This window comes from Scardinius erythrophthalmus, assembly GCF_964197995.2.
Source record: "Scardinius erythrophthalmus genome assembly, chromosome: 24".
Taxonomy (NCBI): domain Eukaryota; kingdom Metazoa; phylum Chordata; class Actinopteri; order Cypriniformes; family Leuciscidae; genus Scardinius; species Scardinius erythrophthalmus.
The window spans coordinates 5,322,079-5,334,936 of record NC_138244.1 but is presented as its reverse complement, the minus strand read 5'-3'; the positions used below and the strand labels follow the sequence as shown (position 1 = coordinate 5,334,936).

The following is a 12,858-nucleotide window of genomic DNA, read 5'->3' as shown; positions in this document are numbered from 1 at the left end:
TAAAAACAGTCCGCCCTTAAATGTGAGGTTTTAAATCGGGTCTTAAATATTATTTGTTCTCTCAGGCTTTTGATTAGATTAGACAAGTTAAAGGTTTTTATTTTTACTTTTTATTGTATTTTGTTTAATGCATTTATATTTTGTATGCTGCATGCTTTCTTTTTATGCTTTCTTTTTTTATAAGCTCAATGTTTTATTGTACAGCACTTTTTGGTGCAACTCTGATGCTTTTAAATGTGCTATAGAAATACACTGTGACTTGTCTTTGACTTGACTTCACCTGTTAGTGCCGTCCAGACTGTAGAACACAGAGTAGGTGATGTTGTCCCCGTGCGGTTCGGCAGGTAGACGCCAGGTCAGCTTGATGAAGCGAGTGGACACCAGCGACGCCACAACATCACGCGGGGCGGAAGGAGCGGGACCGTTGCGCTCGGCAGGACTGGACGCTACATGGTCAGTAGTGGCATCGGTCAATGAAGGGACAGTAGAAGGAAGGGCAACGTCTTGGAGGGTGATTGTGATGGGAGGGGCAACATGGGGGGTAAATTATAGATAAAGAGGAGGGGGAGGGGGAGGGCGAGGAAAAAAGAAAAAGAAAAGAACATAAAATAATTGACGTAAAAGAAAAGACAACTACAATGACATAAAATTAAAACGAAACGGCAACTTTACTATGAGACAGAGCAGGAGATGGAGGCTCGACGCCAGGCTAAACATGCAGCATGTTACGAACACTGAGGGGAAGGCATAGCATTAACATTCATATCAGAAGCACAATGTTAATTACTCTTTCACATCTGTCCCTGCAATTAAAACACACTGATGACTACATCTCAAGTAGATAAAAATAGCACATTTTACAAAAGTGTCATGGATGCAAATCAGAGGAATCTGTTGGTGATGTGCAGGGATTATTTACTGCAGAAGAATAATCCGTCCATCTATCTATATCTGCGTGCGTAAACAAATATATTCTATTATATATAGCTATAAATATACAGTCAATCATACGTGTAAAAATAAATACATATATTATATAATATCAAAATATAATACAACTAGTATAATTTGTAATGGAAAAAAGAATGAAATAAATAAAAATGCAAAATAAGAACAGTTTTACTAGTGGTTTCAGAATTTTGGAAAAAAAAATTAAACAAAAATAATATTATAAATATATACACTTATAATATGCACACACACAAATGTTAATACTATTAATACTAAACTATATCATAATCTATGTAAATAATTTTTTTGATTATTACTAATCCATACTAATCAATTACTAATCCATTTCTAGTATTCAATATTATTTAAAATATTCTTTGAAAAATGTCAATCCTGGGGATGAGTCTTGCTTTAGGGAACACAATTCTCGCCAAATGTCGCTCAACAACTCCGACTTCCAACACAAAGACATTAGCAAGGCCATGTAACACTGAATCCTGTGTGATCGGCCAATCGGCTCTAAGAGGAAGTGCGGATTGGAAAAAGATTCATGTGAAACTGAAAAAAAAGGCGTTTATTCATTAGACTTGTTTGCAGCAAACCAGCCCAGTGCACCAATGAGGAGAAACCTTCAAGACAAACAACAACTCTTGATGGAAATATGAGAATAGAGTAGAGCAAAACAGAATAGAGCACAATGAAAGTTCGTCCCCCTCACAGCTTGTGTCCGGGCTTCACTCTCAGGTGTGAGTGACACCCTTTCAGCGCCCGAATAAATGCGCGTGTGTGTGTGTGGGCGAGGTGTGTGTCAGTCTGCAGTGTCTGGCACAGAAACGGGCATCAGAGACCAGCTGGAGACGTGAGCAGCCAAACTCGTGAGCTTCCCGATCCTATCCTGAGATTCCTGACTCAGCATGAGGACAGATAAGACTCCTGATAAGACTGATCAGATAAGTTTGTGCGGAGATAACTTTTTTCCAAACTTATTTAACACTGCATCTTGGAAACTTTTTCAAGGTTTGCGTTCTCAAGCCGAGTTTTGTGCAAATGAGCGGGCCGGAGCTCGTTAAGGGTTTTCTGTGAGAACGGCGTTGTGTTAGCGGTCCCTAAGTTAATAACTAATGATCTTTGTGACGGAAGTGATTCAGTCAAAACTAACTTTAGCTGGACAATAACTTTATTCTAGAACTGCTGTAAAGCCTAAACAATCTCTGTTACTGTAATTTCCTCTTATCACTGTAAAGCTGCTTTGAAACAATGTATATAGTTAAAAGCGCTATATAAATGACTTGACTTAATGGATGAACATAAAACGTCATGAATGACCCCTGATGATGAAAACAATGGCTGCATGGGACTTGATGAAAATGACTGCAACTTTATGACTTTATCCTGCTACATTAATATCTTTATTTATTTATTTAACAGCCTAATCTCTTCACAGCTGGGGGGAACCGCTCACGCTGCCCTTCAAAGGGAAGATCTTAAGTCAGGAAATGACATCAAGCACAGGAGGAACCTTGGGATATTATTATCATTATTAGATATGCACCAAAAATACACTGAAATAAAACAGAAATAGAAATCGGAGGCAGACCCGAGGGTGTTGGTTCAATCGAAGTAGGATCAAAAATGGATGCTGGGAAACTTGGGTTTGAAGTTCAGTACCTCTCATTCAGTATGCATGGCGGAGCGCTAAACATTACATCTCTATATTTCCAGCCGTTTGATGATGTGTAATATAGAGCTTGCTGTTTATGTATCTGCTCTGAAAAAAAATTAAAAGAAGCCCAAATAGAGTCATAATGTTTAATTAAAAGAACTAAAAATTCTAGTTTGCATTTTTTTGATCATTTGCATTTATATTACTGATATAAAACCACAAAGTAATATACAGCAATATTAACTTGCATGTGTGTTTAACGCATTTAACACACATGATGTGATGAACATGAACCAGGGCAACAGAATGACTAGTTTGAGCGAATCAATCGGGTGAACCAATGAATCAATGACTCGTTCATTGCCATTGTTCATTCAAAACCTAGTCTAAAGTCTGTGGCGCGTTGCGCATATTATTCACATATGCTATTTTAAGGGCGCATACTTGGCCATAATCAATGTAGCGTGTGCACACGCGCATACACTTTGCTTATCTCATCTACACACAGACGCAGCAGTTTTCATTTTTAGAAAACCATACATTTTTACAAGGAAAAATATTACCACACGAGGGAAATCATTGTTGTGTCCATTAAGATGTGAAAAAATAGGCATAAACCTAGCTTACACATTTACCCAAATTTTTATACGCCTGTTTAACCGAAGCTAATTTGGGTGTGTTTCTCCATCCCCAATGTCACTTCTCTGTGTTTTACGGCCCTGACGAGAACGTCGGTCTCCTCGGCTGTGAACCGCTCCTGGCGTGTGTCTGGCAAATCCGCCGTTATAATAGCAATCCGCCATGGAACAAGTGCGTCTGCTCTTAAAGGGAATATGAGATGACTCTCTGATTGGTTTATTTCACGTTACGCCCAAACCACACCTATGAGTAATGTAGCTACTTCAGACCAACACATTTTAGATTTGCATTTTAGAGATCTGCCCACAAAGTTACTTGCGTTTCGCGCTTGATATTTGCGTTTCAGACCGTTAAAATAGGGCCCTTAGTATCATTTCATTAAATTTTTTTATTTTAATTTTTCCATATTAAAGCTCCAGTATGCGACTTTGGTATTTGACCACAAGAGGGCGCAGTTTCCAACAATAACAAAGGCGAAGCTTGATGACGCTATGAAGGAGGTGACGATGGGAGATATTTAATGCGTTTTCACCATCTAGCGATATATCTACATGGAATTAATGAATCATGATCACGGATGAGGTAATTCATTCGTTTTTGTATTACCTGTATGTCTGATCGTATTATTTTATGTCATCATAATTAATGAACTGCAAGGAACGTGAAATGGTATGCTATATTATCCCGTTACAACATACAGCTATTTGTCAAATGATTTATTTGGTTAACGTTGTGCAGTTTTACGTTTTTATGGTTAATGCCGTGTTGTTTAACGTGTTCAAACCAATATCTAAAAGTAAATTTGAACGAACATTTGCAAGTAATGACTAAATATATTTTTTAACATCATATCCGATTGTATTTAATTGTACTGCCATAATCTCGGTCACCACACGTGATAAAAAGCCTTACCAAAGTACAAAGAGCAATATAACTTTGTTTATACGTGCTATTATTGACAGTTGCATGTCTTACCTGTCTCAATACACTCGCGAGAGAGTCTCTGTCAAGTCCAAGATTGACGCGCAGCTCTCTCCATCTCGAAAACGCCTGCCGATATTTATCCGGGTTTTATTCCTCCGTTTGTCACACAGTCCGCGACTCCGCGTGTATCCGAATATGGACGCTTTCGTTTTGTTGGCACTTCAATAAAGAGTTCGTGATCCATAACAGCTATAACCATACAGTCTATGGCTATAACGCTATAACCACCACTTCCGCATTTGACCATGCGATATTCCGGTGTGGTGGGTCATATTTTTTATTTTATTAAATTTTATTCTTTGTCAGACGTCTGTATTGTTTATTGTGATAAGAAAAAAAACCTCAATAAAGTTGTTGTAAAAAAAAAAAAAATCCGGTGTGGTGGAATATCCTATCACATGGTCCACACCGGAAAAAGGGATAGAGCGGACATTACGTCACTGAGGCGCGACATTTCTTTTCCGGGACGGCCAGTTATTTAAAATCGGAATTTCTCTGAAATAAAAAATCTTTGGAGACTTTTGAGATATTTTAAGTACACAACTGGAGGAAATATATCACACTGTGCAAGTTATTTTCGGAAATTTTATTACAAAATTCCTACATATTGGAGCTTTAATAAATAACCCACTAAACGTAAAGTTCACCCCAAAATGAAAATTCTGTCATCAATTACTCGCCCTCATGGCTGTTGAAGCCTAAAAGTTTATGTTAATAAATATTAATATTGAAATTTCTCCAATAACCATTATAAGATATTAATCAATTCTATGTTGAATCAAATACAATATTTATTTTCTAAAGCTACTTCTTGTAATGTCAATTTATTTATTTTCTTATTTAACACAATAATGACTTTTGGGGGCAATTTAATTAATTAATTTGAGATTAATTAGATTAAGTAATTGCCACATAGTGTAATTAATTAAATAAATAAAAAAATTATCACTTGACAGCCCTAATATATATACATACCATGTATATATATAAAAAAATACAGAGAAATATTCTGTATGTTGTAATAAAGACATTTCATGTTATATCTAAAACCCAAAACACACAGTGTCAGGACCGCAGTGCATCATTCCCAGAGCCGGATTAACGCAAAGGCAAACTAGGCACGTGCCTAGGGCCCGATTGGCGGGATGGGGCCCAGACAGAGGGACAAAAAAAAAAAAAAAAAAGTACAAATGTCCTATCTACAATTTATTTCAATATTTATTAATTCACTATAAATAGTGACGATGTTTATCTTAACCATAGACTGTTACATTACTGCAGTTAAACCAATTAATGTGTGCCGGCATCTGAAAGTATGTGTAACGAACGCATCCATCAGATGCTGCGAGGCTAAAGCCTAATAAGCACACAAAGAAGCACAGCTCATAATGCAGGTGTGAGAGTTGTCGTCATCTATTTTGGAGTGATTGCAATGTATTCTAAATATAAACTTGTACTGTAGATCAGCGTCATTTCTAGAAAAATCATTCACCGCTTTATTACGAGTTTAAAAGAGCGCGAGCGTCATTAACGTGCCCAGACGCGACGCTTTGAATTTGCGCGTACAATGAATAACATCGCGTCGGGAGCTGACTAGTAAAAAAGCTACAAAATTAAAAGACAAGACGTCTGTATTCTAAGTTAAAAAGCCAACACACTACAACATTTTTAAATGTTTCAAATAGTCTAAAGGATCTCATATATATGGGTCTATCTTCTAAATTCTGCTGATGATTAGATTCCTGACATTACGCCAATAATTTCACTTTATATATTTTTTTCTGCTCAGTAGCGATCGTGTCTTTCTCTTCCACTTGATTTGTGTATAGCATATTTAAGGTAGCAATGCAATATAAAAGCACTTATGCTCATCTACTGAAGTGGGATTCTGGAACTGTGAATAAATTGAATAAAACAGCAAAATAACAACAACAACAATAACATCTTCATTAAACAAAAAAGAGATTACCGTAGATAAAGTTTGATTAATATGTACAGTACCGGTAAAAGTCTGGACCCATTACTATTTTTAATGTTTTTGAAAGAAGTTTATTATTATGCTCTACAAGCCTGCATTTATTTGATCAAAAATACAGAAAAAAAAATATATGTGTTAAATATATAAAAAGTGATAGTGAAGACTTTTTTAAAACAACTCTTTAATAATCAAAAATCCTGAAAAAAAGTATCACAGGTTATAAAATAAATATTAAGCACCATTTCTAACATTTGATAATAAATCAGAATGATCACGTGGCACTAAATTCAGCTTTGCATCACAGAAATATAAAGTATAGTAAAATAGAAAACCATTATTTTAAATTTTAATAATATTTCACTTTATTATTTTTCTGTTTTTTTGATCAAATAAATCCAGGCTTGATGAGCATAAGAGACTTCTTTCAAAAACATTAAAAATAGTAATGTGTCCAAACTTATGTACTGTGTAAGTAAAAATATACTGCTTTTAAAATTAAATGTTGTATAAATAAAAAGGTTAGGAATCATATTTGTTTCAAGTGTTTTTTTATTGGGGGTGGGGGGCCTCCAACATGAATTTTGCCTAGGGCCTCCTAATGTCTAGAACCGGCTCTGATCATTCCTGAAAATCGTTGAAAAGAAAGGCTAATAAATGAGAGGTGAGGAAGATAAAAGAGGAGTGATGTGATGGCTGAAGTTGATATGATGTGTGATGTTGATATGAAAATGGCATTAAAATGTTTCCTCTGAAGATCAGATGGCGTCGTGCACAGAGAGGCTGGCACTACAAAGGTTACAAACCCGACACACTCGTCTCACTTCCAGAGGAGAACGCTCCGAGCCTTGATCTTCAGCGCTCCTCAGACGTCTGCTTATTGAGATGAAAGATCGGGATAATTTCACCAGAATGTTTTCTCAGCGCAGTCACGAACTGCTGCTACAACCAAACCAAGTTATCCAGACAATTCATTAGTGGTGTTTACCAAGTCAAGCATCACTGTGATTGGTGTTTACACTTATACTTGAGTTTATAACTCAAGACTTGAGGGTGGAGTAAGAAACCTTCAGGAAACAACCCAGAAAACTCCAGTTTTTGTCTTTTACCAAACTTGCTAAGTCTCTGGGCGTCTTTTATTGTTATTTTACCTCGTCAACCACACCAGTGGTTCTTCAAGCACTTTATACCTCTATAAAACTCTTGATGACTATGCAAAACACTCTGTGAACAACTTGGGTGTTATTAATTGATTCTGCTCTTAAATTCGATAACCAGATAAATGCTGTAGTTAAATCTATTTATTTTCCCAATTAAGATTATAATCTAAGTCTAAGGCCCGATCCCAATTCTACCCCTTCCCCCTTTAATTTCCCCTACCCCTCTGTTTTACGCATTCACATTAAGGGATAGGGTTGTCTCGATTCTCTTTTGGTAGGAGGGGTAGAGGTAGGTGGAAGGGCCAGATAGCCCTTCAAACGAAGATTTTTCGGGACCACACTTAAAATGAGAAATGTCCCTGCATACACCGGCTAGAGAGGCAACATGGCTGCCCAAGCGAAAAAGGAGACCCATAAATGTAAGAATTTTGGGCATTAATAAGTATTTTAACGACAAATAATCATTTGCTTATGTTACATTCAATCTTGTGTTCATATTTACAGTCATGTTCTTCAAAGAAACGTTTGTTAAAAAAAAAAAAAAAAAAATCACTAAAGTTCACTAATGATAGTCCCGCAACATTTTCATGTCTGGTAAATGGTAAATGTAATTGCGGCAGGGAATTGGCTTATCTTTTACCGTATGTCTGCTATGCATCTCCCGTGACGTAGGTGCTAGCGACGATGTATAATGACGTGTAACGGTGTAGTAGTGGTGTCCCATTTCTTAGGGGAATATTTTCACCCCACGCCTTGCCACTCTGTTTCAAGGGGCAAGGGTAAGGGGTAGGCGAAGGGGTATAAAATAGAATTGGGATTGAGCCTAAATGTTTTTTAACATTTGCGGAGTTTGAGAGAGTGATCCTTTTGTTCGTTTCATCTAGACTTGACTCTTGTAATTCTGTTTATATTGGAATGAGTCAATGCAATGTTAGTCGTCTTCAGATGGTGAATGCAGCAGCCAGACTTTTCCCCAATAATTTTGAAGCCATGAATGGATTTAGCTCCAAAATATCTCTCTGATCTTTTGAAATTAAATGACTCTTCAAGATCATTAAGGTCATCTCAACAAAGACTGCTGATGTTTCCGAGATCTAGACTTTAGACGAGGGGTAAACGTCCAAAATTGTGGAATAGTCTTCCTCTATTCCTAAGATTATATCCACAGAGTCTGTTTATAAATCCAAGTTAAAAACCTACCTCTGTTCACAGGCTTTTTGATGTAAACTCCTTTTATCATTTATTTTGTGGTCTTTCTTGATTTTTTTTAAAGATATTTGTCCTGTTGTACCGCACAATGGCCAACTACTGTTGCTTTTATTGTGCTATATATATATATATATATATAAAAGTTGATTGCTGACTACAAAACAGACTGGATCACACCTGACGGGTCTGTTTGTGTAACCTCAATCCCACAGGAAGACTGAGTACGGCACGCCGCTCAGGAAACAGGAACGTTTCACACCTTTACTTATATCTGTCCTGTTATTTATGGAATCGTGTTTTCATTAGATGGGTGGAGAGCGAAAGCGGGCGAAACGCGTGTGGCTCTTCCCGTCGAGGCCCAGAAGGCCTATAAGCACACAGAGAAAGCTTCCTGAATGGAGGCGTTTAGGATCGTACAAATCGCACAGCAGGGGTAAAAAACAACAACATTTTTCTTCCACTAGCTCGCATTCTCTCTCTTCATCCGCCCTACGTTTGCCGCCAGGAAAACCCGACCGCCTGACAGGAACCCTGGCCAGCTCATCAATAGCCATTCACACAATCCAATAACATCTGATTGCTCATCATTTGAGTTTGAACCTCAGCAGAACCAAAGCCGCAGACCTCCAGAGGGCCGACGCTGCAGAAATCACATCCCAATCAAGAGGCTTGTCAGATGAGGGCTTCACCGCGGTAAAGACGCTCATAATCACACACAACAGGTCTAGATGGGAACAACTTTAAATGGTACATGGTGACGAGCTTCAGGGCCTAAATATCTCTTCATTCCCATCATGTAGGACGGTGCGGAGTGTGTGACGGGAGAAATGTGTCAAGAAGTATTTTGTGGTAGATACATTTACAAGGCTATTGGAGAAATAAAAATGAAATAAAATGAAAATGTTTTTGTAACTGCTGCATTTAGACCCTTGATGTCAGAGGTTCAAAACAGTGGCACGCAGAATAATAAATGTAAATTAATAATAATTATACAATTTTATTACAAAAATATATTAATTAAAAAGAAAGGATTGAATTATTTAAATTTTATAATTCAAATTCAAAACGGTGGCACGCAGAATAATAAATGTAAATTAATAATAAATATAAAATTTTAATACAAAAATATTAATTAAAAAGGGTTGAATTATTTAAATTTTAAAAATTTTAAAAAAAATTTAATTAAAAATAAATAAAATCATGTTTTTGTGATGTGTGCATCTAGAGACTGAAACTGACTCATGAACATAAAAAAATAAATAATTGTAATAATAATAATAACAGCAAAAAATTATTATAAAACTAATAAATTAAATAAATGAAACAAATTAATTATAATTTCTATAAAAAAAAAATTGTAACAGTTGCATTTAGGGACTCGCTCAGGAATGTGATATTGCATATTTATAATTTAAATGCATTATCATTTAAATGCAAATAAGGTTTTATCGAAGGGTTTGCGTTCCAATTTCTCAAGATATAAAAATATATCAGGTTCCATTATTGAATAAATAAAATGCCTTTCATTTGTAAAGTATTTCATTGACTGAATCATCCAAAAATAAGCATTACTACATGGTTTTTAATGCAAAAAAAATGCAAAATTGGATTTTCAGCAAAAATGACTTTATCTTGTGATACTGAGAGGATTTTGGTGGTGCTGCCCACCCCTACCATCATACTCCGAGTAATGCATGACATCAACATGTTTAACGGAATGTAATCCACAGTATGCCAGCAGATCTCATTACACACAGACACACAATTACAGCTGGAGAGAGAGAGATCATGTACTGGCATTATGTCCTGTAATGGAGGAACGGAGATGAGGAAAAAAAGGTGTTTCATCACCGATGCTCGTAAAGCCAGTGTTCACACTCGCAGTGAGTGACATATCTGTAAATATGAAATCTGTGCAATATCATCTGAGATTAATATTCTGCCATCATTCACTCAAACATCATGAAACCTAAATTTAATTAATTTAACATTCATTTTATTAATACAATTTACAATAAAATTATACATTTTATAATAACAATAATAAGATATTATTATTATTGGTTAACATTTATTTTTAATAATTATTTTTAATTAATTTTTAATAGATCTGGTAACAGCCACATGGATATATCAACCATAGAACTTAAGGAATATTTCCCACTTATATTATATTTCCCAACTTATTCTCATCTGCCATTAGAAAATATTTAGAAATTATATATATATATATATATATATATATATATATATATATATATATATATATATATATATATATATATTAAGTTTCAGTCAGCACTTGTCCAATCAATGGGCTTGTTTTGGACCCCACTGACTTTCATTCTTTCATTGTGATTTTTGCGGAAGAAAGAAAGGCGTTTGAGGGTGAGTAAATGATAACATAATGTTCATTTCTAGGTAAACCATCCCATAATGTTTATTTTCTAAGAACCTCCAATGCAAATGAGTAGTGAAGGATCATATACACGCACCGCAGGAAATCAACACAAGGGCCTGGACTGATTTGCAAGAGTCCTGAAGTGGATTATTTCTTCAATCAAAACAAAGCTCTCGTGTAATTGGAGAGTTTGAGAGCAAATGTTCAGAGGAAAGACACACAAGCACATCAGAAACAGTGACGCGAGGCCACGGCGGTTCACTCCATCCTGACGCCTGCTTTTATTACACAGTTTCTCTTAAACAACAGAGATTAAACGGAGAGCAAATGGCGACTTTTCCTTTTCCTTCTCCAATCCAAACCACAACAGAAACATAATCAGTAACTGAGAGTGATGCTTCAATCACTGAAATCAGCTGTCACCAATTGTCCGCTAAACTCCAACGTGACTGATCGTCCCTGTGGACATTTCTTTTTCTTTATCAGGATTTAATTTCCTCTTTCCTTCCTCCTCGTCATGATAAAGAGGTCCTGTTTCTAAGAGGTGCTGATGGGAAACAACACAACCTCTCTACCAGCCGAGCCAATATCTTTATCTGTATCAATCTCAAAAATATTTGTATCTGTATTCGGTTTAAACCAGAAGTCGGTGGGGCTTTACTCTGAAGTTCGGACAATTACTTGAGAAGATTGTTATGTCTATGGTTTTACAGCATATCTTTGAACAAATAAAATTAAACAAAAATCATGTTTGATGATCACAAACAAAGCAAAACAATAAAGGTCACAACGTTGTAATTACCAGAGGAAAACAAACAAGTCTTGACTAAAAAAAATAGACCCGCCCCAAACTCAACTTGAGGATGTTTATTGTAAAATTAGTATAATACTGTTGGAAACTAATAATTAAATCATCAACAACAGCAGCAGCAGCAACAACAATAATACAATTAAATACTACACTAAAAAAATTATGAATAATTGTAACATTATTATTAAAATTGTTAAAATATTTTACAAAATGATAAAAAAAAATTAAGGGTTAAATGTTAATTATAATAAACAAAAATCATGTTTGATAATCGTATACAAACAAAATAATAAATGCTACCGGAGGATTAAAATGAGTCACTTTTGTGTCCTGTTGATAAAGAAAAGCAATAAAGCTGATTAAGCACAACCAAACAACATCTCCCATCATTCTCTGGGGAAAAACAGTTGAAGCATCACTTACACGCATATTCTGATACATGAAAAATACATGTATCTTTTTAGACCAAAATCACTTCATATTAATCACAATTAAGACTTCTGAAATCTTAAGCAACCACTTCCCATGAGAGCTTAAATCCACTTCCTCTACTGGAATCTGATCAGTAATTAACGACGTGTCACTACACGGTTTCAATTGCAATTCATTTGGTGGTTCATTGGTGTCTGTTTGCAAACTAAACCTCAGGAAAGCGGGAGAATCCGGCATTATTAAACGAGATTCACGCACACACTGCAAGGCTCCGTCAAGAGGAGCTGATGCAACATGAAAATGAAGAGTATGCAGACGCGTCTAATAAAGCGGCGCGGTTAATTAAACATTCAGCGGCGAGATCTCTACACCCGCGCCAGGTGCCAAACAGATCTCACACCAGCATCCAATCAATGCAGCGTCATTTACGCCTCTATCCGACGTGTGAGAACATGTGTTCAAGCCTTCATTCACTGCGTACGCCTGTGAAGCCTGAGTAACTATGCAGTAAAAACATCCAGAGATTCTAAGAAACATGCAAACTGTAGTAACCGAGCGGCAACCTTCCAGTCTCTCTCTTGGGAAGTGACTTAAACTGCAGTTCATCGACTGGCCACTAGAGACAGGCTGCAA

At 36.1% G+C, this 12,858-nt stretch overlaps 1 protein-coding gene across 1 annotated transcript in view; it reads right to left on the bottom strand.

Moving 5' to 3' along the window:
* The window catches only part of neo1b (neogenin 1b), a 128,315-nt gene that overhangs the window by 30,713 nt on the left and 84,744 nt on the right, over positions 1-12,858 (bottom strand). Inside the window, exon 8 of the mRNA XM_081356789.1 lies at positions 281-503. Within this exon, the coding sequence (XP_081212915.1) occupies positions 281-503 (223 nt within the window). The remainder of the gene's footprint in view (positions 1-280; positions 504-12,858) is intronic.